Genomic DNA, 27,079 nt, shown 5'->3' on the forward strand with positions numbered 1-27,079 from the left:
AACAGTCTATATGTTCTTTTATTAAGACATCTGCAAGGCTGAACTCAGTTTTTCGTAAAAATTACTTCACTATTACCATAGTTAAATACATGTCCAATTAAAAAATTACACATAAAAAGCAGAAACAGGCTACAACTTATCCCATGCCATCTTGTTAGAGCACATTCTATATAGCTACCATACTACAGCATAAAATAATAATGGTAATTCAGCTTTGTGCCTGAAATTCCAAGATACTTTGCTTAGGAAAAGTGAACATTATAGAACTACCTTGCACACTTTTTTTAAACAAAATAATATATTATAACATACTCATATATCTGGAAGAGTGAAAAAGAATATCTAAGACTAATGGAAGTTTTTGCTGGACAGCTAAAGACAATCTGGAGTAAATTAAAGGCCATTTCCATTACACAGGCAATTTTATTGTTTATCCATCAATTGCAGCAAAAATGTTATAAACCATATGAATAATCAAAAGAACTTAATTGTCAACAATTCTTCAAAAGTGATTATGTTCTAAGTTTCACCTGGAAGGGTAAGATGAAAAAACAAAAACCCGCAAATATACAGTGGGATAAAGTCTCTTTCTATGACCAATTCAATGCCTCTCCCTAAGCATTAAGGCTACTGAGACATTCTATTGCAGGTTATGTATCATCTCCTCTTTGGCAATGAGATGTGTAGTTTTGTTAACTAGAGCCATCAATGAATTGAGCTTGTGAGACCAGTCATTGAGTAAGTTATTAGGGTCCTTCGGTCTCTGAAAGTTGATAATTCCTGCCAGCCTATCAACTTTGGCAAAGATGGTTTTATTCACCACCAAGTTGGACAAAAATTCTTCAGATTCCTGTAAAGCAAACAAACAGCACTGGATTAGATAGCTGAACAAAAATACCCTGCTTTGATTCACAGTAAGGATACAAAGATTGTCAGACTGTGAAGAACAAATATATCTGCTGATAAGTTGACTTAAATTCCTTTGCAGTAAACAGGACTTCAGACATTTCAAATTGAACTGTTTATCAACTTGGCTGCAAGCCAGACTTTTATCCCAAAACAACCTAATGTCTTTCCAGAACTGTAAGGAAAGAACTTAGAAAACACTAAATTTCACTTGACTACTTCTGCAACTATGAAATTAATAAATTTTCACTACAGGTTGAAATAAATATCCCTACATTTCTAGATGGCTCTAGGAAAAGGTCTTTGATTCCCAACTGGAAGAAAGGCCGTATCTACCTCTAAGAAAGAAAGGGGAGATACAGTGGTACCTCGGGATACGAAATACCCAGGTTACGAATTTTTCGGGATACGAAAAAATCCCATAGGGATTTATTGTTTCGGGTTACGAAAGTTTTTTCGGGTTACGAAAAAACTCCGGCGCTATTTTAAATGGAGCCGCGGCTTTTTCCCCATTAGCGCCTATGGGTTTTCGGCTTACGAAGGCTTTTCAGGTTACGAAAGCGGCCGCGGAACGAATTATTTTCGTAACCCGAGGCACCACTGTATTAATATGGGAGCATACTAGCTTTAGTTAGGGAAGAGAATCACAATGTCAAAGCCAATGTGGCTCTAGGAAGGAAACTGTATTTTTCTACTATATCATTGCTTTCTTCTTGTACAAAATTACTAAGAAAACTTGAACATCACTTACATCAACTGATAGATCCAGAAGTTGTGCCATTCTTTTCATGGTAATTCTGGTATAATATTTTGCCATTATTCTAATATTCTAAAAGAAAGAAAAAGAATCAGCTACTGTAAAGAAAAAACTGAAATTGATTCCATATATATATATATATATATATGCGCCAAATGTCTGTTTATTATAAATTAGGAAGTGACCTAAGACTATAAACCATAAAACTTTGGATTGGGTTATTTTTGTTATTATGCAAAGTAGTAAGCTTAATGGAAAAATTACTACTATAAACATTTTGTAGAAAATAGCACTTTTAACTGAATCCTCAATGGAACAATTCTTTCTAAATAGTTTAGTATTTAAATATAAAGCTAAACAAGTACCTACAGATTAAAATTACATTTTGCTGCCATTTACTTGCTACATACTAGCTTGACCAGAGGTAGTGTCATGTGACACATCACTAATATAACATCCTCCATTTGGCATGCATCGATTCCCTTTATAAATCAAGGTTTATAAATTATTTATTATTTATTTGTTTATTTATTTCATTTTTATGCCACTTTTCTCCCTAAAAGGGACCCAAGGCAACTCACTGATAAAATAATTTAAAAGATTTTACAATTAAAAATTAAAAACAATTAAAATCAACTAGCTAAAAACAGTATAAAATGACATAAAAACATACAGATGTTTTCTTAAAAGGTACCTAAAAACACACATCAGATCAATCAATCAATCAATCAATATTTATTGATCAGCCCGTAGGCCATCTCAAAGTACCACAATACAAAATAGAAAAACAGAATAAAATTCTAAATAAAACTCTGTGTAGAACTCTAAATACTGTATTTTCCGGCATATAAGGCGACTCTTGAAGTCTGCCTTATGCACCAGAATTATACCCCAGAGACAGGCGAATGGCAAGGCCACCTCCCTGTCTCTGGGGTACTTGCTGGGTCCTCTCCCAGCCAGCCGGCACTCGTGCCGGCTGGAGGGGACCTCTCTGGAGGCCTGAGAGGATCCTCGGCGGCTGGGCTCTCACCGTCATTTTTTTTCAAAAGGCGGCGGCAGGGAAGCGGCTCCAGAGCCGGCCGGGCCGAGGCAAAGAGCCAGCCCCTTACTTCTCCGCACCGCCGCCGCCTCCGGGGATCCTCCGATCCTCCATCGGCTTCAGAAGTCCTCCGCGGAAGCCGCTGGAGGAGCAGAGGATCCCGGGTGGCGGCAGCGGCTTCCGCGGAGGACTTTTGAAGCCGCTGGAGGATCCCTGGCGGCGGTGGCACAGAGAAGTAAGGGGCCAGCTCTTTGCCTCAGCCCGGCCGGCTCTGGAGCCACTTCCTTGCCTTTTCTTTTGAAAAAAGAATGGCGGCGAGAGCCCAGCCGCTGAGGATCCTCTCAGGCCTCCAGAGAGGCCCCCTCCAGCCGGAGCAAGACCCCCTGAGGACAGGACAGGGATACTGCCGGCGGGCAACGTGGGGGGTCGTCTTATACCCCCCATCGCCTTATACGCCGGAAAATACGGTAATTAGAGTTATATAAGAGAACATGAGAGTAAAATATATAAAAATAAGAAAATATAATAAAAAATGTATAGCTACAATACATTAGGCAATGTATGCAACAAAACTAAAAAGTCACTCTGTAAGACTCTATGTAAAAGTTTAAAAAGAAAGACAATGAATAAGTAAAAATAATCATAATACAAAAGTCAGTCAGATTAAAATTACCATCATACATCAAAATTCTTCATCACCCCTGAAATTTACCCCAATCATCCCCACATATCTAGATCTCAGGTGTATTACTTTGCTTAATATGTATTACTTCCAAACTAGATCAATTTTGTTAGCAAGTTCCTACAGCATGTACAACTGTGTATCAACTGGTTCCATTGCAAAATAAGGGATCAAAATAAAAGTTTAAACATTTGTGATCCTGATTTTGTATTGAAAGAAATTTTTGAATCTTGACCGCTCATAACGTAGGTTGTCCTAATATGGGTATCCCAGTACATAGTTCATTTGATATATGGACCGAGATACAGGTCTCTTTCCTGCTGATACAGTTTGCATTCAAGTAATATGTGAGCTATATCCTCAATTTCATGATTTCCACAAATACAGGTTCACTCATTGTAAGGAATGCCGTTAAATCTCCTAAACCTTAACATGGTATCAAGCTGCTTGAATCTAGCTTGGGTAAATATCTCCGTCAGGTGTTTTGGCATTTGAATTTTTAGGTAGTTTGAAACTGAAAGGTCCGTTTATACTGGCTTAACCATTTTAAATTGCCTATCTTACTAAGAATGGCTATATCTTTTTGAGCCTCAATATCCAGGATTCTTTGGCGGGGTACAGACCGCCGCCAGTAGGTCCGCGGGGGATCCGGAGCCTTCACACGGCCCGACTCCAGCGTGGACCGAAAAAGAAGCTCCAAAATGGAGCTTCTTTTTCCGTCGCGTTTGCGACGTAGCGAGGCGCCAGGGGCGCGCTCACTACGTCACAAGCGGCGCGACACGTACGGACGCTCAGCGTCCGATACGCAAAGATGGCGCCGGCCATGTAGAAGGGCCGGCGCCATCTTGTACGGACAGAGTCCGTACTAGGCCCAGGGGCGTCTGTAAGAGACGCCCCTTTTTTAAAATGGGACGTCCAGAGGACGTCCCAAATGGCGGTGCAGAAAGCACCTTTGTTTCGTATTCTTTTTTGCTTGGTCATTGAGTGTGCAACATACAGAGAGACTACAACTTATACAGTTTGTTAATTGGATAGACCAAACTGCTTGTACATGGGATTGTAATTGTTCAAAGAGACTGGGGTAATTATGTGCTTTAAGTAAAAGATTCGTGCATGCCTTTGCTCTAAGATAACTCCTTTGGTGATGACGTAACCAGGATCCATTTTCAGAAAATAAGACACCAAGGTAGGAAAAGGTCTTCACTTGTTCTATTCCTCACCATCTAGTTGCCATCTATGTCTCAGGCGCGTTACAGACGCGCCAAAGGGGCGTGCTAGGGTTAGGAAGGGGCATGGTAGGGTTGAGAAGGGGCGTCACTTCCTGATGCCCCTCAACCCTAGTACGGACCGAGTCCGTACAAAATGACAGCACCCATCCACATGGGGGCTGCCATTTTGACATCGCGGACGCATAGTGTCCGGACGTCGCACGGCGCAAGCGACGCTGTGAGTGTGCGACTAGCGCCTCGTGACGCCACTTCCGGGGCCCAGAAAGAAGCGCCATTTCAGTGCTTCTTTCTGGATGCGCCTGAGAACGGGGCGGTTCCTGGACGCAGCAACCGGCAGCGGCGCGAGACCACCCGTTTTGGGCAGTCTGTAATGCGCCTCAGCTGTCTTTTACCAAACACCACTACATTTGACTTAGGAGTATATCACACAGAGCTTTTTGGAGATTTTCCAGCTCAGATCTGGGGTGACTGCGGGTCCAATGATGTAAATTCACATCATAACCCAAATGTGTTATCACATGCAATTTATTTCTATGGGAGCTCCTTCTGTGGCACTTCTGCAGTGAATCCAAAGTGACTCCTCATTTTGGTGAATTTGGTACAAAAGTGAATTGACAGAATTCGCATTCAAGCTCACTTCGATTTCACTCCGAATTGGTCTGGTGTGGAATGCAACTTTGATTCCCTCCCAGTACACCCCCCCCAAACCTCCAAAGACGCAAATTTCCCATGATGCTGCGCTGCAATTTTGCCCCCGTTGCTTCTGCTGCTGGGAAGGGTAGATGACAGGGATAGAGGGAATGAACAGGAGGCTGGAGGCAGCAACAAACTCCAGCTCCCAGAATTCCATAGCGCTGAGCCAGAACAGTGAAAGTGGAGTTAAACTGGAAGCAACTGTTACAAAGGGAAGGAGAGTGGACTGGATTCAGGGAGGTGGTATTTTAGGGAGCATGGAGAATAAGGGAAACTGCATCATTTCTGCAATCCTCCAAAATGGGTCTCCTTCAGATCCAAAGGATTTACTTCCAAGTAAACCTGCAGCTTCTACACTGATTATTTTGCAGTTAATAATAATAATAATAATAATAATTCCTTAATAATAATAATAAATGGATGGGGGCTCTGACACGGAGGATAGATATAGATGTGGCTGAAATGGATGGGGGCTGGAGGACCCATTTGAATTTGGGTGCCAGGGATGGAAAAATAGAAGGGCTTCATTCACGTGAGGCTGTCATTCACGTGAAAGTGGAACCAGGCTCCCTTCTTCACCCTGAAAGTGCAAAGGTTAGGATGCATTCAGACCCCCACTAAGCATGTGCAAGGGACCCAATTCGAATGTCCTGGTGTGGTAATACAATGTGCACTCACCACGCTTTGCTTAAATCTGCATCACGTGACTTGCTTGGAATTGAACTGACTCCGCTTCCCCCTTGGTTCAGAAGGGCAACGGAAAGGCAACAAGGTGTGGTAAAACATCACGTTTTAACGTGAATTTGCATTGCTAGACAGGAGTGACTTTGGATCTGGTGTGAAAAAACATCACTTTTCATGTTGCTAGAACAGGAGTGACTGCGGATCTGAGCTGCAAACCCCCACATGTGATAAGGGCCTTAGATTTGTTAATGGATAAAGAAATATCCTGACAATAACAGCTGAATCTTCTTAATCTAAGCAAGCCAACTTGCAAGCAGGATAACAAAATCATATCATCTGTGTAAAGCAGGATGTTACAAGATGTGCTTAAGATTGTGGGTATATGGACTGCAGAGTCCTTCATTTCACTTGGTGAGTCATTAATATACAAATTGAATAGCAACAGAGCTAATAGACACCCTTGTCTTACCCCTTTATGTGTGTCAATCTTATTTGTCATGGCGCCATTTATCCCATATCTCACTCTTAAACAGGTACTTGTATAGAGGGCTTTGATTAACAACAACAAACTCAATTCGATTTTAAGACCAATCAATTTGTTCCATAGTATTTCTCTATTCACTGTATCAAATGCAGCAGAAAGATCAATAAAAGTGGTGTAAAGATGTTTCCCTTTGTTGGCATATTTGGTAATCATGTGATTTAGAATAAAACCGTTGTCAATGGTGGAACGATTTTGTCTAAAGCCTGCTTGTTCTTCTGTCAGAATTTCCTTTTCATTTACCCAGCATTCAAGTCTGTTCAGAAGGAACTTAGAACAGATTTTGGCTACAATGTCTATTAAATTAATAGGTCTGTAACTACTGGGGTCCTTATTCTTCCCTTTTATATATATAGGGACTACTATTGCCAACTTCCATCCAATTGGGATCTGGCAGGTATTATTTATGTCCGTAAACAGGCCTGACAAATGAAGCACCCACCAAAACAATTCGGCTGGTAAGAAATCCTCCCCAGGAGCTTTGTTATTTTTCAGACTTGTAATAATAGATTGCATCTCTTCTTCTGAGACTAGAGGCCGGGGGACAGGGTTTCTGTACATCGGGAATCTATACTTAAATGCTGGAACATAGATGTATCATTTAAAGCAAATAATCCTTGATAATAATTTTCCTGTTCCTTGGCAGGTATAGGGATATCATATAGAGATCTCCTTTCCTTTAGAATTCCTGTCACAGAATGCCAAAATACTGAATTGTGACTCTTTGCCGCTAACTCAAGACCAGCCCAAATTGTAGTGGCATAATTTTTCTTCTTTAGTTTTATTAGTTTCTTATATTCCTTTCTAAGGGACAACATCTTAGCTTGAGTATGAATAGAGAAACACCTCTGAACAGATCTTAATGCTAACTTTAATTTCTTTTTCAGCATCCTACATTCCATGTCAAACCAGGGTGAGCTGCCTTTTTGGTAGCTTTTCACCAGAGGTTTAGTTGTTAGATAGTTCTTCAACATTTGGCACAGATGCAAATGCATTAATAACAGACAGCCAATCATTTATTGGTGACCAAATTGTATTGGACCACTTTTCCACTTTCTCTGAATTAAGATTATCTGATATTGCAATAGTATCAACTTTAGCCCATCTGAGCCTGCCATTATGACCCACCTCATTAATTGTCTGCAAACCATCTATCAGTCCTACTACTTGATCTTAAATCTGAGCTACCCCTTAGTATCACACTCACAGGCTGATGATCACTTTCGCCTCTTGGAAGAACAACAATCTCAGAAAAAAAGGTCAATTTTGTTACTTGAAACACAAATGAGATGTAATACGTTACTAGAGTTAGTTGCGTGGGTATCTGAAACTATCATCTTCACCTCTACCTCCCAAAATTTGTAGATTGCATTTGAAAATTAAAGAGACCAAATGCACTCCAGCACTGTTACTTTTGTTGTCTCTTGAACGCCACTGAAGATGGTTATCAAAAAATTATTTTAGAAAATTATTCTTTTGGGCAAAATCATAAAGAGATGAGCCTAATTTGGCGTTAAAATCACCCAGTAGAATTATTACAGGTTGAGGATACAAGATTAATAGTTCCTGCATTACCACTTCTAAACCAATCCACTGATTGGTATTATAATATGAAGATGTAATAGGGGGGACATATACATTTATCAGGATAACTTCCAGATCCTTATATCTGAATTTCATAACTAAAAAATGAGTATATTTGTCCCCATTATATAATTTCTCTCCTTGCCAATGCAATTCTTGTTTAATAAGAATGCAAAGGTCACCAGAGGCTCACCCTTTTGTTTTTTAATTTTTTGGGCAGGGATATCTGAACTTTGAAAGCCTGGAAGTTTTATTGCATTATCCTCCTCAGTTAACCAGGTTTTCTGAATAGCTACAACATCAAATTTAGAAAGAAAACCCACTAATTGAGCATCCACTGCTTCCTTCCACCCGGCAACATTCCATGTGACTATCTGAATACTTTCCCCACTGACATGCTGTTTTAAATCAGATAATGGGATAGGATTTATGGGCATAGTCAGTCAATTAGTTTCTGTATCAGGAGCTATATTATCAATGCATCCTAAATAAACACAATTATAATTTGGGAAACCAATCTCTGACATCAAGGGAGTGATTGTTGTTGACACACCCCATATAAAAACCCGCTTGAATAAAAATGTCTTCACCTACTGACAAAAGAAAAGCCGGGAGGGGACAGCCTAGCCTCCCATGGAAAGGCATTCCAGAGGGTGGAAACATTCTTTCAGAACTTTCAGATAGTCTGGACCTAAGCCATGTAGGACTTTATAGCTCATAACCAGCACTCTGAATTGTGTCTGGAAATAACCAGTAGCCAGTGGTGCTGTTTCAGCAAGGAAGCTATATGCTCCCTATAACTGGCCATAGTCAGCATTCTGGCTGCTGCATTTTGAACCCACTTAAGTTTCTGAACAATTTCCAAGGACAACCTCATGTAGAGCATGTTACAGTAGTCCAAACGAGATATAATCAAGGCATGTGCCACCATAGCCAGATCTGACATCTCAAAGAACAGGCACCGCTGGCACACAAGTTTTAACTGTGCAAATGGATTCCTAGCTACTGCTGAAACCTGGGCATCCAGGCTCAGATCTGAGTCCAAGAGAACACACAAGCTATGAGCCTGAGATTTCAGGAGTCTAACTCCATCCAGCACAAATTAACATTAACAGCATTCCTCACAGTCCTAAATAATAGGTAGAAAGCATATTCTGCTTACATGCTCAACTACTCTGTTTTTTAAATCTTTCCATCTTTTTTCTCCTTCTTCTGTATAACCAAATACATCTGTGGCAGGGCTTTCTAGAGAGCCTTCCCTCAATTCTTTTCCATATTCCTCAACCAAAGTGGTCCAGCGCATCAGTTCCATAGTGGTAAATAGTTTTAAAAGATCTCTGTTAAAAAAAGAAGAATGTCTCTGTAAATGGTCAACAGTATAATTCTCATACACTATAAAACAAATATGCACATCTGTTTACAAGATTAGTCTATCAGTACAACAGTTTCTCTTGTTAACAGTTTTTAAAAAGTTTTAGGGAGTACACTGACCCAGCATACTAATTAATACTACTGAATATATATTATGTGTGTATATGCCACTTCGGTTTGATAGAAACATTAAAAGCTGCAAATGGTTCTCTATTATATCATTTTTATGCCATGTTTAGAAATCCCAAGGCAGTTTACAACACCGTAAGTAATACAGTGGTGCCTCGGGTTACGAAATTAATTTGTTCCGCCATTCCCTTCGTAACGCGAAAATTTCGTAACCCGAAATAGCTTTCCGTTAGCGCTGGAAGCCTATAGCATTTGAATTTCGCACCGAAATGAATTTCGTAACCCGAAAAATATTTCGTAACCCGAAACAGTTTTTGCCAATCCAAGTTTTTCGTATCCCGGAAATTTCGTAACCCGCGCATTTCGTATCCCGAGGTACCACTGTATAAAAAATTGTTGAAAACACCATCATATGGCATATGACAATTGAAACAGCTTTAGGCTGGGAGAGTTTGCCAAGACCAAAGTTACACTTTCAATAAGCACCTAAAACACACTAACATTGAGATCTGAAGTACCTGCACCTACAACAGCTATCTATGGGCCCGTACACACAGGCCAAAATAAAGCTGCTTCGGATCACTTTGGAGGTATACTGCTTAAATGACACATGCATCTTAAGAGGCCAGAAGCTGCACCAAAGCTGCGCTCCAGTCCTTAACACTGGAGCATAGCTTTGGCGCAGCTTCTGGTCTCTTAGCACACACACATCATTTAAACAGCATACCTCCAAAGTGAGCCGAAGCCGTTTTATTTTGGCCTGTCTGTATGGGCCCATAAAATTCAAACATCACTGCATGTTGTAATAATGCCAACTCAAAATATCTTATGTATCTTTAACTATCACAAAGAACATATGCTGAACATCACGTCACATCACAGTAACATTTAGCATGCCAGCTATACATACTTATACTTAGGAATATCTTCTAGTTTTTTATCGCTGCTTATTCTATGCACCAGGTCAGACTGTTCATTGTCATAAGGTGAAAGAATAACATATAGAACAACACTCTTCAGGGCCTGTTTTAATGAAAGAGAAAAAAAAACTTAATTTTGATGAGAAACCACCACACAAAAGATTTGTAATTTGAATTGACATCCTCACATGCCAATGGCATATATATATGTCTGTACCTGGCTTCTACTCCACCAAATGCATCTGAGGAAGTAGACTGAAGTCTATGAAAGCCCATTCTGTCAATTTCTTTCTTTCAGTTAGTCTCAAAGGCGCTACAAGCTCTCTACGTACTGACACAGCTATATCTTTTAATTCAGTTAAACAAATGTTATTAATACAATTAAAATACCCTTCTCTGTGGATTTGCTTTCTGTTTCATTTACTCAGTCCAAAAAATATCCCCCCCCCAACTCACCTATTGCCCTGTGCAGGACAGGGGACAAAACTGGTCCCAACCTTCCTCTCATCATTTCCTACATTTGTGGACATCTCCAGTGCAATTCTATGGTAATACTTTGCCTGGGAGTTCACGTTTCACTTGTTGTGAGGAACTAATAAGAGGAAAGTTGGAAGTGGATCGGTTCCCCTATCCGCCACAGGGCAGTAGCTTAGCAGCGGGGGAGGGAGAATATTTTGTCTATATTTCTGCAGTCCAAAAATGTAGTCAAAATATAGGGTTTGATACTATCTGCAGTTTTGGACATCTGCAGGGGATCTTGCATCATATCCACTACAGATAAGGGGTCTTACTGTGCAGATACAACTGCCATTCAGAACAGAGGGCCAAACATATCTATGTTCTTATAATTAATTAAATGCACATTATCACAAAATCATAAGAACAGTGATCTGGAACAATTAACAAGTCCATCAAGTCCAAAAGTGACTATACATTTACTATACATCCTTTCAATGTGGCAAAATTCAGGTTTAGACAGAATGGACTTCTGTTCATGCAACAGGTCCTTCCCTCTTCTCATCTACTTCTGTAGCATTGGCTCCAAAAGATCCCCTCAAACCTGACACAGAATTTGTGCATATGAGTGTGATGGAGCCACTGGGCAGACTTGGTTTCCTGTCAGCCAGTCACAATACCAGGCAGGAGTAAGTGCCTGTGAATTCAGTTAAGGGAGAGATGAAAAGTTTTTTTAAATTTTTCCAAAAAAAATTATTACACCGTGATAATACAAATTATACAATCATGTTTCATATTATAATTTTGAGGGAGACGAAAGTTGAGGGAGAGTTTAAGAGAGCTGAAAGGAATTGAAGGAAATTGAGTTGAGGGAAGGTTCGAGTTCAGGGGAGGTTCCTGAGTGAGAGTTCTAGGGAGCGGGTCAGATCGGGAATCTGACTGGGCCTAGAGAAAGTCAGAAATGTAGAGTAACTGGAGAAAGAGACAAAAGGTCAGACAAATACAGTCAGAAAAGGGTACTGACTGGGAGAAAGTGTACTGGAGATTGTAAAGAGGAAACTCTGAAATGCCTGCAACTGTTATATTAATGTAACCAGACCATATCTGAACTATTCTACTTAAGTTACTTTGTTGCTATTAAGTTGCTAAATGTTATTCTATAAAGTTAATGTTTATTTGTTATAACAGACGCCTCTGCCTGAGTGAATTGTAAACCATATAGGCATAGGCAAACACACTACCTAAGATATTAAAACTTGTAAGAGGAAGACACTTGGGACCCTAGTCCTGATACATTTAGAGAAAGTGTATAAGGGTGGATGCTGGACATATGTCATTGATGAGAGGCTTTCTATAAGTGAGGGGTAAAAGGTAACCTCAAGGCATAGAAAGGAAGTTGCAGCACAATGAGGGTGGAGGCAGAGAATGGCTTTCTCCCCTGTTCCACTAAGGGAAGTAATTCCATTGGTAAAAGGGGCTAATTGGATATGAGCTACAGAGGGAAATATTCTTAAAGATCCTCCAGTAAATTGGTCCTTTTGCCATCCAAATGTTTCTCGCTTCACATTTATCAAAATTAAATAACTCTATTCCCATGTAGAGTGGTTCTAGGTCTTTCATTCTTACAAATAGGCCATTTATTTTCCTCAATCCCTGCAGCATATAACTTCTAAATCATGTTTTGCACTCATTTCTTGTCCATGGTAGACAAAGATCTGATGATACCAACTGTTTTAAAAACAGCTGTCTGTGGAGCTAAAAACAAAGTGGTCTTCCCTCCTCCAAAAATACAAACCTGAACTCCTCCAGTAATTCCTCACATTCCATAACCCAATGCGTATCTGCTTTTGCCAGTGCCCTCTGAATTCTTTCAAGTTTTCCTATGTCTTTCTTCGAACGTACTGCAGAAACAATACAGCAAAGAAGACACTAGTGCTGAAGAGGAGCACCTTTCTCCTAATCAAATTTAAGCATTATCTTGCCAACTCCCTTACACTGCTGACTCCCATTTCGTTTGTCTTCAAATGATAATCTGTCCTTGCTACTCTCTTTACAAATCAATACATGGGCTTTGGATGCTCTTTGTATTTGTTATTCTTCCTAATCTGTAATCTGATTTATTTATTAAAGATGTGCTTCCTCTTTCTAAAGTAATTAATGATTGTAACAGACAGCAAAAAACCCACACAAACAATATCTTTGGACTTTGGGCTAAGTGATCTCATTTTGAAAAGCAAACTACTCCCTTCACTTGAAAATGGAAATGTAAGGAAAAAGGGCCTCAGTTCAGGATCCCAGCCAATTTAGTAAAGCATCTAGTAAGGACAGTGCAAGATACTGACTCTGCCTGTTTGAACAGATCTCAAGTTGTTTTAAAAGTGAAGAAAAGGTTTTGTCAAATGTAACTGAAGCAAGAGAAAGAATTCAGCAGATGGTGGTTTTCTGACAAAGCTGGAAGTCACATGAATGCAGACTGGAAGACGTATGTGCTTCCTTAGCCGCTTTCCACACACCAGGTTCAGACACTTACTGAGCTGACACTGCAACATACAGTAGGGTAGCAAAAGCAAACATAATGGAACAAGATGTGCACTCTCCATAGAGAGGCTTGCTGGCATAAAGACTCTTCCTCCTTCTTTCGTGAATTGGGCAAGGATTCATTATACAGTACAAACATGTGCATCACTTGTATGCTCTTGTGTCCTCAGTGCAGGAGCAGGCTACCAGAGCAGCCTCTGTTAGATTTCAGTGAGTTTCATGAAAAAAGGAAATATTTGTGGAAAGGCAATGTGCAACTATGTAACCCAATGTTTCCAGAATAAAGAGCATAATGGATGTGAAAAACTGATTTTGTGGGATGTTTTCATTAATAAAACAAACTAAGCCACAAAAAGAATTTCAAACAGATTATGTCCCAATGGTTTTACTGAAAAGTAATTGCTGGAAGGTGACAGAATTTGACTACAGCTCTCCCTCAACTGAATGAATAGGCACAGTTTCCACCAATAGATGAGCTACATCTATTTCACATGGCAGTGGACCATTCAAATTCTTCTTCTTGCATACTGCAGTACATTCTTTTTATTTTACCTGTTGCCATTTTTCACCTTCAGCCTGGATACAAGGCGTATCATAAATTGCTCTGTAGTGCTTGCAGATGGAAAGATAGGAACCCTCATGTTGATCCAGCTGAATCATTAAATTGTAGTACTTCAGTTTTAATTTCTGAAATGTCAAATAATCTCAGGTTAACACAAACACATTAAACCTGGAAGCTGAACACTCTTCAATATGTCTGACAAATCTATTTTAAACCATGTGCCTAATAGCCGTAAATAACTAGAATATAAACCTGCTACCATCAGACTTACTTCTGTATTTTCTTCCTGGAAAAATTTAGTGTTAATTTTTTTGCTAATAATTTGGGTTCGAATGTAGTCCTTCACAGCCAGACAAAGTCTCATCTGTTCCAAGATGAATTCCACACGCTCTTTCTTTTCCATTGATCCATATGTTTCCACCTAATATTCAGAATATATAATACATTACAGACTGTGATACACAAAAGTTGAAGACAGCACACACTACCTCATTAATAAAAAGTGGACTGAAATACTGAATTGTTTATTATCAAGTGTTTAAAATGCTTGGCTTTTAGCTACCTAGAAAGTTATATTAGTTGTACTAAAAAAGGTAAGATATATGGATAGATTCAGCATGTGAACAGAAACTGTGCTTATAATTCATTTTGTGTCCATGATTCATTATTTGTTTCAACACAGTCTGTGCAGCTCAGCTACAAAAACCTCACTGCTTTTGCTTCTTTCAAGATTTCAGTTCAGAATAACCACTCAACATAGTTACTATAAGGCTTTGTGTAAACAGCACTAGGAAACTGTAACCATTTCTGGTAAATAATGTGGTGTATCCTTCAAACAATGGATAAAAATACTGTAAAAGGTACTTTAAATATAAAAATAAATTCTGAAACCTTCTAGTTGGTACAATTTTCTCTTTATTATGCATCAAAACAATTACTCAATAGTTATAAGCATTTTTGGTCCTTTACCTGAAGCTCTTGCAGAATTGAAGCTGCTTCTTTCACATCTCCACTCTGTTCTTTGATTGTTGCAAGAGTATTTGTCAGCCTAGCCCTCTCAATTTCAACATAAATCTAAAAAGAGAAAGATTTTATTTTATGTAAGTTATTTTGCTCCCAAAGAGCATCTTTAATATTAAATTACGTTCTAAAATAATTTTGCTGTAATTATTATCTCCAATCTGGATTTCTATAATATAATTAAGGTTGCTTCTGAAAACATTCCATAAAATACAGCTGGACTCCGATTAGGGTAGAAACATGCCTGTCATTGATCTGGTATTCCAGACACTTGTCTGTCAGGCATCAGTTAAACACTTCTCACTTTATACATGCTTTCAGGAATGAAACAAGTGTTTTATATGTCTTCTGCTGTTGTTTGTTTGCATTATTTTTATTGCATTTTAGCAGACATTGGTAATTTATTGATTTAGCTTATTTGTGACTTGTGAATTTATCCCAGGGGTTTCTTTAATGTGGACTGTTAGATGGTTTTAGGATCTGGAAGACTCTGTCATATTATGTCACTGTATGTATGTCCTGGACATAATTTTAAAGCTCCAAGCTTGAAACTAGTTGCTTTCTTCAACATGTACCAAGCCAGACTCTGAGATCTCCTCCATAGATCCTTTTCCAGTTGCCTGCACCAAGTGATGTATGATGGGTAGCTAAGGGACTTCATGAAAGGGGCACCCTGGTCAAAGAATGCCCTCTCCAGAGAGTCTCTTTTTGTGGAATTTACCTGGCTTTGAAAATGTTTTTTCTCTGACTTTTAAATCCATTGAATTTTAGGTACACTGTAAACCTTTTAGGGATGTTGTGTCCTTTCCTATGCTGTCTGATTCTCTTCTGCTGATTTTTTATTGAACTTTGAAAAGCTAGAATTACAGTGGTGCCTCGGGTTACGAAATTAATTCGTTCCGCGGCCGCTTTCGTAACCCGAAAAGCCTTCGTAAGCCGAAATGCCATAGGCGCTAATGGGGAAAAGCCGCGATTCCGTGCGAAAAAGCCGAAAAAAGCACCAAAAGTTTTTTCGTAACCCGAAAAAACATTCGTAACCCGGAACAATGATTCCCTATGGGATTTTTTCGTATCCCGAAAATTTCGTAACCTGGGTATTTCGTATCCCGAGGTACCACTGTAGTTTATTGTTTTGTGATTATTATTTTATTTCTATTTTTGATTATTTGTAAGCTGCTCTGGAAATACTGTGATGGAGCAATAGGTAAATATACATACCATATTTTCCAGCGTATAAGACAACTTTTTAACCCTTTTAAATCTTGTCAAAAGTCAGGGGTCGTCTTATACGCCGGGTTAGGCCCAGCCTTCTCAGGCTTCAAGAGAGCCCCGCAGCCCAGCGCATTTGCCGACAACCTCCTCCCACCTTCCAGGCCTTCAGAGGCCCTCTGAAGCTGGCATGCGCCCGGCCTCCTCCTGCCTTCCCAGGCCTCCAAGGAGGCCCAGGCTTCCACAGAGGCCGCAAGAGAACACTGCGGCCTGGTGCATATGCCGCCGGCCTCCTCCCACCTTCCAGGCCTTCAGAGGCCCTCTGAAGCCAGTGCGCGCCTGGCCTGCTGCTGCCTGCCCAGACCTCCAAGGAGGCCCCCTGAAGCTAGCATGTGTGGGTACCAGGCCCCCTTAACTCAGCCCATAGCAGGCCAGGGTGCTGCCTGCACGCAAGGCAGGCTTTGCAGACCTCAACAGAAGCCTGGGGAGCCAGTGCATGTAGCCCCCTCCACAGGGTTGAAATTTCAAAGTTTTTTAAATGTTTATTTGGTATGCTTTGGAAGAGGGGTAGTCTTATACAGCAAGTATATACCAAACTCTATATTTTAACTGGAAAAATTGGGGGTCGTCTTATATGTCCAGTCATCTTATACGCTGGAAAATATGGTATATAAATATATTTGCCTTGAGCCCAATTATTCGAGAAAAAGTGGGTTATAAATCAAACAAATAAATAAAAACTCACAGCTTTTAAAGAGAAACAAGTCTTACCTTCCCTTCTGTGACCATCCGCAATGTGTCAATTAATCGCAATTTGATTGATAGATCTGAAATCTCTTCAACGTAAGAACAGCACTGTTGGACCATTTTAGCAACTGCCTAATGCAAATACAGGAAAAACTGCAATCTCAGTACAGTATATGCTTCTTTTTTGTATCCTTTACTTCACAAGGCTTTTCTAGAACTCCAGTTATCCAAGTTGTTTAGTAATGGTGGCCTTAACACAAAAATTAATATCTATCAAAACAGATAATCTTTGTAGACAAATACAGTGGTACCCCGGGTTACGAATTTAATTCGTTCCGCCGCCGCGTTCGTAACCTGAAAATCTTCGTAAGCTGAAAAAGCCATAGGCGCTAATAGCGAAAGCCGCGATTTCGTGCGAAAAAGCGCCGAAAAGCACCAAAAAATTTTTGGTAACCCGAAATAACCTTCGTAACCCGGAACAGTTTTTTTCAATGGATTTTTTTCGTAACCCGGAAATTTCGTAAGGTGGCGCATTCGTATCCCGGGGTACCACTGTATCTGAATGTGCTTTATTTATTTATTGTCCCTAACTGTCATCTTTCGGCCTCTGAGGGAGAGAGAAGGCTGGCCCAGTTCCATCAGGGGCTGGCCTGAAGAAAGAGGCTCCTCCCTCCCTAACCGTCATCATTCGGCCTTGAGGGAGAGAGTCGTCTGGCCCAGTTCCATCCAGGGGCTGGCCTGAGAGAAAGAGGTCCTCCCTCCCTAACCGTCATCTTTCGGCCTCTGAGGGAGAGAGAAGGCTGGCCCAGTTCCATCAGGGGCTGGCCTGAAAAAAGGCTCCTCCCTCCCTAACCGTCTCTTCGGCCCTGAGGAGAGAAAAAGGCTGGCCCAGTTCCATCAGGGGCTGGCCTGAAGAAAGAGGCTCCTCCCTCCTACCGTCATCTTTCGGCCTTGAGGAGAGAGAAGGCTGGCCCAGTTCCATCAGGGCTGGCCTGAAGAAGAGGCTCCTCCCTCCCTAACGTCATCTTTCGGCCTCTGAGGGAGAATAGGCTGGCCCAGTTCCATCAGGGGCTGGCCTGAAGAAAGAGGCTCCTCCCTCCCTAACTGTCATCTTTCGGCTCTGAGGGAGGAGAAGGCTGGCCCAGTTCCATCAGGGGCTGGCCTGAAGAAAAGAGGCTCTCCCTCCCTAACTGTCATCTTTCGGCCTCTGAGGAGAGCGTAGGGGCTGGCCCAGTCCCTCAGGGAGACATTGAAACTCTTGAACATACATTCTTCTATAATTGTCAATTCTATAAAGATTCCCGCACTTCAACTGATTACCCCTCTTTTGGGAAAATTTACAGGTTGTACAGATACCTCACTTGTTTGTAATCTTCTGAACTGTCAGATACCTAGCATTGTATACAAGTAGCAAATTTTGTTACATGTATGTAAAATACGTCCTCTAATGAGAGATGAAATTGAAATATTAACTGAGACCATATTGATAGAGAACTGGAAGCTATCAGAGTCAGATGCGGACTGTGTTTTATGGCTCATGTCTTGTCCTCTGTGATTGTATTTTATGCATAACATTGCATGTTATCCCTTTATATCTTTTATCTCTTTTGCTCATTCATAGCTGTAGTGCAATCTAAAAGTTTTTACAATTAGAGGCTTAATATTGGTTTTTATGATTGCTATAGTATTTGCTGGTCAATGACCGAATAAACTTTATTACATTACAAGAGGCTCCTCCCTCCCTAACCGTCGTCTTTCGGCCTCTGAGGGAGAGAGAAGGCTGGCCCAGTTCCATCAGGGGCTGGCCTGAAGAAAGAGGCTCCTCCCTCCCTAACTGTCATCTTTCAGCCTCTGAGGGAGAGAGTAGGCTGCCCAGTTCCATCAGGGGCTGGCCTGAAGAAAGAGGCTCCTCCCTCCCTAACTGTATCTCTTCGGCTTCTGAAGGAGAGAGAAGGCTGGCCCAGTTCCATCAGGGCTGGCCTGAGAAAGAGGCTCCTCCCTCCCTAACTGTCATCTTTCGGCCTCTGAGGGAGAGAGTAGGCTGGCCCAGTTCCATCAGGGGCTGGCCTGAAGAAAGAGGCTCCTCCCTCCCTAACTGTCATCATTCGGCCTCTGAGGGAGAGAGTAGGCTGGCCCAGTTCCATCAGGGCTGGCCTGAAGAAAGAGGCTCCTCCCTCTCTAACTGTCATCTTTCAGCCTCTGAGGGAGAGAGTAGGCTGGCCCAGTTCCATCGGGGCTGGCCTGAAGAAGAGGGCCCCTCCCTCCCTAACTGTCATCTTTCGGCTCTGAGGGAGAGAGAAGGCTGGCCCAGTTCCATCAGGGGCTGGCCTGAAGAAAGAGGCTCCTCCCTCCCTAAACTGTCATCTTTCGGCCTCTGAGGGAGAGAGTAGGCTGGCCCAGTTCCATCAGGGGCTGGCCTGAAGAAAGAGGCTCCTCCCTCCCTAACTGTCATCTTTCGGCCTCTGAGGGAGAGAGTAGGCTGGCCCAGTTCCATCAGGGCTAGCCTGAAGATAGAGGCTCCTCCCTCCCTAACTGTCATCTTTCGGCCTGTAAGGGAGAAAATAGGCTGGCCCAGTTCCATCGGGGCTAGCCTGAAGATAGAGGCCCCTCCCTCCATAACTATCATCTTTTGGCCTCTGAGGGAGAGAGTAGGCTGGCTCAGCATCATCAGGGGCTAGCCTGAAGAAAGAGGCCCCTCTTTCCATAATTGTCATCCTTCAGCCTGTGAGGGAGAGAATAGGCTGGCCCAGCTCCATCAGCGCTAGCCTGAAGAAGATGAGCCCTCCCTCCGGTCCATCTTCTTTGGTCCAGGCCTCAGAGGGAGAGAAGAATGGTGGACCTGATTCCCTCCCCCCTCACCATTCCCTTCTCCTTTTGTGTCGTGTATTTTAGATTGTAAGCCTGAGGGCAGGGAACCGTCTATTATCCCCTCTGTTGTAAACTGCTCGGATTCCCAGTGATTGGGCGGTATATAAATAAAACTTATTATTATTATTATTATTATTATTATTATTATTATTATTAAAGCAAAAAGGCAGACACTACTAAAAGAATGTCTGCTTTTCTATTCACAGACATCAACACATCGACTGGGGAGACATTCAGAAGTAAATGCAACAGAAAAGCTTCTTCCAATTTTTCTCATTTTAACAATTTTGGTTAAAGTCTCTGAAACTGATTTGTTTTTTCAGCAAGACAAAGTACTCTGTGAAACAACAAAATACCCCGGCTGCCATTGACAAATATTTATTTTAGTGAATAGATCAACACTGTAATAATATATGGGGAACCATTCCCATCCATTAGTTTGGTTTCCCCTGTGGATGGGGAAAAGCTCCAGATTATTCAACAGGTGGTGACATGTGAATGCCTGCATCAGTGCATCCATGTGCTACCAATGATTACTATGGGGTGTAGCAAATTGTGGATGCTCCAATGTGCTACTATTTATGGCTTCATACAAAACTTATAAATGCTTCCAACTTACTGAACCTCTACCAAACTGAATGACCTTCCTATGAGCAACTGGTTTTCTGGTACGCTAAAACGACACATTTTTGCATGGGAGCCAAAGTAATGCTGCTGTTTTTAAAAAGCTTTTTAATTTTTATAATAATAGGACAAAATCAAAGATTTTAATTGAGTTCCAGTTGCTTACTTCAGATGGTATTACTACAATTAATCCTATTGTGGAATGACACACAGCTGCATAAATCTCACAGGCACCGGTAACCACAATGTACAAGCTCCACTCCTGCTGGCAGCCTATTTGAAAGTGGGCTGTGTGGTCACCATGGTCCCAGGCTGATCAGGGCCTGATTGCAGCTGGAGCAGCCCGTCTGTTTCACCCCTCTATTAATTCCGATGTAATTACTGTGTTTCTAATCCTTTTTCAATTTTTTAAAGAAATGCAACAAAACCATCAAGACATAAGAGTCTGAATAAGTAATTAGAACCTATAGAGGACTAACAAGGAAGTGGATTTAGCCATTCATTCAGGAGGACTTTAAAAATATGCTAGTGTGTCTCTTCAAGTCATTATTCTCATCAAGATCATGGATAGTTGCTGGGATGTAAGTGGCAACATCCCAGAAGTTTAATTCTGCTGATGATCAGGAATGCCTCCAGCAGGAGCAGCAATAATTTTAAAATTCATTAGGATCACAAGAAGCAGAGTCCCTTTCTCAAAATCATAGAATCATAGCATGATGACAGCATGAAGATGACAGCACCAACATAATGCACAGGAATGGTTGCTGAGAAACACACACAATTCTACAATGACACTACTATAGGCATATCTCATGAAGTAATGGATAAAAAAAAGAAAGCATTCACTTTAGAACAGAAAAGTGACATTATCAGTGGCAACAAAAAGCAGTTAATTATCAATGTCTACAGATGATTTTCAAATATCCAGTTTTGTGGTTTTGTGCACTCACCCCACTCAGTGTAATCTCTCACCTGTTTCAACTGACTTCTCCTCTTTGACAGAAGAATAATATTTTCATTAAGAGCATCCCAGTCTTTAGCATCATAACACATTTTAACTACAGCAACCAAAATCCGAGAAGTGGATACCATATCTGAGGCCTAAATGGGAGGAAAAAACACTACATAATTAGGAGACCAAAGATAGAGCTACTAGCTAGAATCCTATTGATGCAGTATCTGCCCCACAATGCATAATTTTTCAGACATTCCTCATGTAACCCCCCCTCCCCCCACCACACACAAAAAGATAATTTCCAAGCATCATTTTGTGGCTGGTGGAAGGTACCCTAGCAGCATCTCACTGGAGATCTGAAGCTGGAAAAAGAAAGCAACTTTAGTACTCTGCTCCATGGTGCAGATTTGTAGCTGAAGGCCACTTAGCTAGTTCTTGCCTGACTCCATTCTTGGAAACTACCTGGAGAGTGGGGAGAAACACAGATCTGGTTCCAGATCATTATGCTCCAGAAGTGTCATGTAGGAACCCACCAACTGTTTCTAGAAAGTAAAAATTAAGAATATTTTCAAGGAATTCCAATGAAGCACTGGTAGTTATGAAGCATGTTTCTTCTACTGAATTGTACAGTATTAATGCACTTTGAACAACATAAAGCCATAGTTAGAAATCAATTTGCTGTACTACTCACTGTACTAATCACATGAAGCACATGTACCCCAGAAAGATAGTGACAATGTGCTAAAGAACAACAGAGATCCCTTTTGAGCCACACTCCATATTAATCTGGAACATGGGTCCCAACATTTTGCAGCAACCAAGCCTATCAGGAACTCTTGGTTTGTGTTCCCATATTGGTATATACCCTTCCACAGAATGCCTGTCATGGTAGCCAGTAACAACACAGCTACTTGCCTAAATGTAAAATAGTAGCCTAAAACAATGATTCTTAACTCGTGTGTGTGTGTGTGTGTGTGTGTGTGTGTGTGTCTGCGCGTGTGTGTAAAACCGTCCTACTCTTTTTTGAACAGTTTTCTTCCCCATCACCCATTTCATGGAAAGCAAACTAATGAGGGCAGATTCAAGCAAAATGACCATGGAATGGAAGATGGTCAGAGGCAGAATACAATCAGAGGTGAAGTCTGAGCATCAAATGCTGGTCAAATTTTTGCCACAACAAAACTCATATTTCACAGAAGGAAAACTACTAGTATTCACAGAAACATATACATATTTATCCACAGAAGATAAAACATTCCCATCCTAAACAAATAAACTGGAAACGTTCAAACTAACAAACACTCAGCACACTAAACAGGTAAAATGCACACAATTAAAATGAAGGCAAACAGTCCACTTTGCCCCTCACCTCCTCTAAGCCCTTAGGATGCCACCTAGCACTACTTTCACCCAGGTTATTGAGGGGAGGGACCTCTAAATGAAGTGATCTGCCTCAGAAACTCATTCTTGGTGAGAAGAATGTACTAAGACCAGGTTTTGCTCTTTAGGAAAAACTATCAACTACCATTTTGACCTCTGCAAGAGAGGCCCTAGCTACAACCACAACAGGATGGTCAGAAGCCATCAGTTCACACTCAAAGTTGCTGTGGAAACACTGTAGGACTATATGGCCATTAAAACTACTTTTTAAAAAAGGTACCAATTACTTGGTGCATTGTACTTACAGTTCGAGTCTGTTTTTCCAAGGACAATAAGGTTTCAATTGCTTCTTGAAGTCTTCCATCCTAAAAAGCAATGCATACTGTTCAATAGGAAGACACAACAAGTATTTTTAAACTACAAAGAGTTGGTACACTACATATCCAACATGACATTTAAGAAAGCTAGTTAAAATGTATAATCCTTTGTCATATAAATTAGGAAACCACATTTTGAAATGAAGCAACAGAGCCACCTTCACCCCAGTCAGTTGTTACTATGTTTCACAGAAAAGAATGAAATTTAAATGACTTACAACTTGTTTTGTTGGTTTTGACTGAACTGAGTGCAGATGGACAGTCATCAATTTCATATGTGTACAATATCTTTTTAAAGACACCTAGAGCTCCAGGCTTCATATCTCAAATTACTTCAGTTACAGTCTCAAATGTTGGTCCACCAGACACTTGGGATTTCAGCTCCCCAAATTCCTGACCTTTGGCTACTTTGGCTCTGAATTCTGCAAGCTGGAGCCCAAAACATCTGGCAGACCAAAGACTGGGAAACATCCCTTTAAATTGCAGCTGCACAGTAGCCTCTCTAAGGTCAGGAACCATGCAGTCATTATAAAAGTGAAAGCCAAATTATGCATTTAGCCATCAATCTGATATGTTTTTTTTTTCCTGAATCAAGGTTACTCACTCACATGACTGTTCAACCAGAAGTCACTACTGAAATCACGTCTTCACAAAACAGACTTTGAACAGTATTACAAAAACATCTTTACCATGAATAATTTGCCACACAGATGAGAACACAGTGTATAGCTAATGGTTTTGGCCAGTTACGAATTGATTCCCTTGTGGTTGACTTTCAGGCAAGCAGTGAACACATTTCTATATTATTAAGCATTTTGTTTTAATTTTCTTGTCATTCAGAAAAAAACAACTTAAGAATACAGATTTTTGAGTAAACACAAGCATTGTGTGTGTATGTGCCTTCAAGTCAACTTATGGTGATCCCATAATTCAATAAATGTCATTGGGGTTTCATAGGCAAGAAATACTCAAGAGCTGGTTTTCCCAGTTCCTCCCTCTGAAATGTAGCCTATAGCACTTCGCATTCATTGGTGGTCTCCCATCCAAATACTAGCTAGGTTTGACCAGATTCAGTATCCAAGCACTACAGTTATAGTGAAAATGAATATAAGGACTTCTTCCTCTTGCATCAAACTACAGTGGTGCCTCGGGTTACGAAATTAATTCGTTCCGCGGCCGCTTTCGTAACCCGAAAAGCCTTCGTAAGCCGAATTGCCATAGGCGCTAATGGGGAAAAGCCGCGATTCCGTGCGAAAAAGCCGAAAAAAGCACCAAAAGTTTTTTCGTAACCCGAAAAAACATTCGTAACCCGGAACAATGATTCCCTATGTGATTTTTTCGTATCCCGAAAATTTCGTAACCTGGGTATTTCGTATCCCGAGGTACCACTGTATATGTAAAAATTAGCTCATTAGTGCAAGGAACTCTATTATTATTTAACAACTGGCCACTGTTAATAAGGTAACCCTGGCCTATATCCAACAAGCATGGCAAACCTTTCTTCTTCTACCTCCTTCCAGCAGTCATTCAAAATCTAACTCTGGAGCATTTTTCATTCCTGCTGGTTCTGTGGAAGCATGAGGCCTACAGGGGGGAATGGGATGCTATAGGCTGCATTCACACTGCGGCAATAATCCAGGTTGACACATAGTTCCATGCCATGGAGTTCTGGGATTTGTAATTTGTTGTGGCACTAGGTCTCTCTCAGAGGGGCTAAATGTCACACAAAACTACAGTTCTCAGAATTCCATCACAAGGAGCCATGATAGTTAAAGTGGTGGCAACCTGGACTATTTTTGTAGTGAGGGTGTGGCCATAGTCTTCCCTCCAATTTTCATTGACAGAAGGATTTCTATGACTGGTCCCAATCCATTGGAACCTGGTCATCCTCTGTATTTTCTGCGTTTCATTATCCTCTGACCTCACTGTTAACAATCCCACCTGCACTGCCAGCCACACAGATACAGTATTTCCAATTCAGGATAAAGTGTCATCAATTTGCTGGGGTGGGTTGTTGTCTACAAATGCTTATGCCATAATACATTTGCAAGTTTTGAACACCGCTCTTTATTGGTGTTGCTTTTGTTCCTTTTAATTGTCACAAAACACATTTATTGTTGCAATTTCATTGTCTTTCAATTTAAAGTATAGTATACCGGAAGGGTTGCTGTTCAAATACAAGGCAGAAAACATTTTAAATAAATAATTTACTGGAAGGCATACTGACTTGATTTTTACCTAAACTCCAAAGCTGTAATGTTATAGTTACATTCCAAATAAAACAAGTATCCTTAACAGTTGTTTGTTAATGCCAGGTCCTCTGGGGGACATTTACTTCAGCTGACCAGGACAAGACTGGCCACTGTCACCCAGCTGCCGGGAGAGATCCAATAGCTAAATGGACTCAAAACAGTATCTCTTCTGGCAGGCCTACCCAGAAGAGGGTAGTTGCTTTTAAACTGTGGGTTTTAAATTGGCATACTGTATTTTTAATTTTATGTTGGATGCTTTTACTGTGTCCTGTAATGGACATATTAACAGTGCTTTAAGTTTTAACAGTGTTCATGTTTTTGCTGCATTTAAGTGACGTTATGTGTTTTAATCCATGTTGCCCCTTACCTGGAGTCTTGGAAAGAGGCAGGTAAGAAATTGTTGTTGTTGTTGTTGTTATTATTATTATTGAGGGCTAGCAACTTCTTCACCAGTTAGGTTCCAAAACTGCCTATCAACCGCAAATTATTTGCTTGCTTGTGCAGCCCAGCCTGCATACTGTTACTGTACTTAGAAGTCCCATTCAATCTATGGCACCTCCTTTTAAATAAATGCACACAAGACTTCAACCTTTGCCTGACATCCAACAACTGAACAACAATTCACTGGGATCTGCATGTTCACTCCTTAATAACTGTGGCTTCCAAGGAGAGTTCAGGCTTGATCTGGCCAAGGACCCATTTGTCTTCTTGGCTGTTCAGGGCGCCCTCAGCACTCTTCTCCAGCACCACATCTCTAATAGGTTTGTATATATATGTGTGTGTATTCCTACCAGAGGAGCCCAGCGCCTCAAGCACAGCCTCTCGAGTTAAGGGGAGTCTGGAAGCATCCTTTTCCCTCCAGCTAAAGAGCAACGCAAAGGAAAGGCCTGCCTCCATGTAGAGCCCAGGGAAGCTTTTCACCCGGCCTTCTGCTCTTTCAAATGGGTCCCTGGTCCTTCCATAGGACGCTGGGCGCCTGAGGCCCAAAACACCTGCTGCAGGAATAATAACCCAGTTCGAGACCGCTTTAACTGCCCTGAGGCCCAATGCTAGGGAATTGTGGAAGCTGTAGTTCTGTGAGGCATTCATCCCTTCTCTGCCAGAGAGAGAGAGAGAGCTCTGGTGCCACCAATAAACCACAACTCCCAGGATCCCCAGCACTGGGCCAGGGCAGTTAAAGCGCTCTCAAGGTCGGTTATTATTTCTGCAGCGGGTGTTTTGGGCCGGTGGCCTGAAAGCCTTTTCCCCAGCTCCTCTCTCCCTCCCTCCCTCCGTTCTGACCGGCGGAGAGGCTGGGGCCTAAGCAGGGCCTCGCCATGACTCAGCCCTCCAGCAGGGACGGCAGCCTCCTGCTCACCCGGGCCATCTGCTCGCACTCGGGCAAGCGCTGGTCCACGGTGGCGCTGTAGTCCACCTCCATCTTCACGATGCGCCCATCGGCCCGCTCCGCGCCGCTCTCCGCCATGGCTCCGTCCTCGTCGCCTCCTCCAGCCGAGAATCCTTCCGCTCCTCACCAGCAACCAGCCGCACACTGACTCACCGGAAGCGGAAGTCGG

General features: G+C 41.4%; 1 protein-coding gene across 1 annotated transcript; it reads right to left on the minus strand.

The window, feature by feature from the left end:
* Positions 1-27,079, minus strand: PSMD12 (proteasome 26S subunit, non-ATPase 12). The gene is made up of 11 exons (XM_042452857.1): positions 26,881-27,079; positions 23,200-23,259; positions 21,532-21,660; positions 17,092-17,199; positions 15,061-15,165; positions 14,363-14,512; positions 14,082-14,216; positions 10,526-10,638; positions 9,278-9,452; positions 1,658-1,735; positions 1-850 (listed from the first exon to the last, which is right to left on the minus strand). Exons 1-11 carry the CDS (start codon positions 26,986-26,988, stop codon positions 641-643), a joined length of 1,371 nt encoding a protein of 456 aa, XP_042308791.1. The 5' UTR covers positions 26,989-27,079; the 3' UTR covers positions 1-640.

Source organism: Sceloporus undulatus, chromosome 2, assembly GCF_019175285.1.
Source record: "Sceloporus undulatus isolate JIND9_A2432 ecotype Alabama chromosome 2, SceUnd_v1.1, whole genome shotgun sequence".
NCBI classification, from domain to species: Eukaryota; Metazoa; Chordata; class Lepidosauria; order Squamata; family Phrynosomatidae; genus Sceloporus; species Sceloporus undulatus.

What these genes read in the sequence shown, in the direction of transcription:
- PSMD12 (XM_042452857.1), bottom strand. Translation starts at nt 26,988, where the DNA reads ATGGCGGAGAGCGGCGCGGAGCGGGCCGATGGGCGCATCGTGAAGATG. An exon ending in AGTGCGAGCAGATGGCCCGG is followed by an intron (nt 23,260 to 26,880) that starts GTGAGCAGGAGG and finishes ATTGCTTTTTAG; the next exon opens with GATGGAAGACTTCAAGAAGC. An exon ending in AAAACAGAGTAGTTGAGCAT is followed by an intron (nt 1,736 to 9,277) that starts GTAAGCAGAATA and finishes TCTTTCTTTTAG; the next exon opens with AATATTAGAATAATGGCAAA.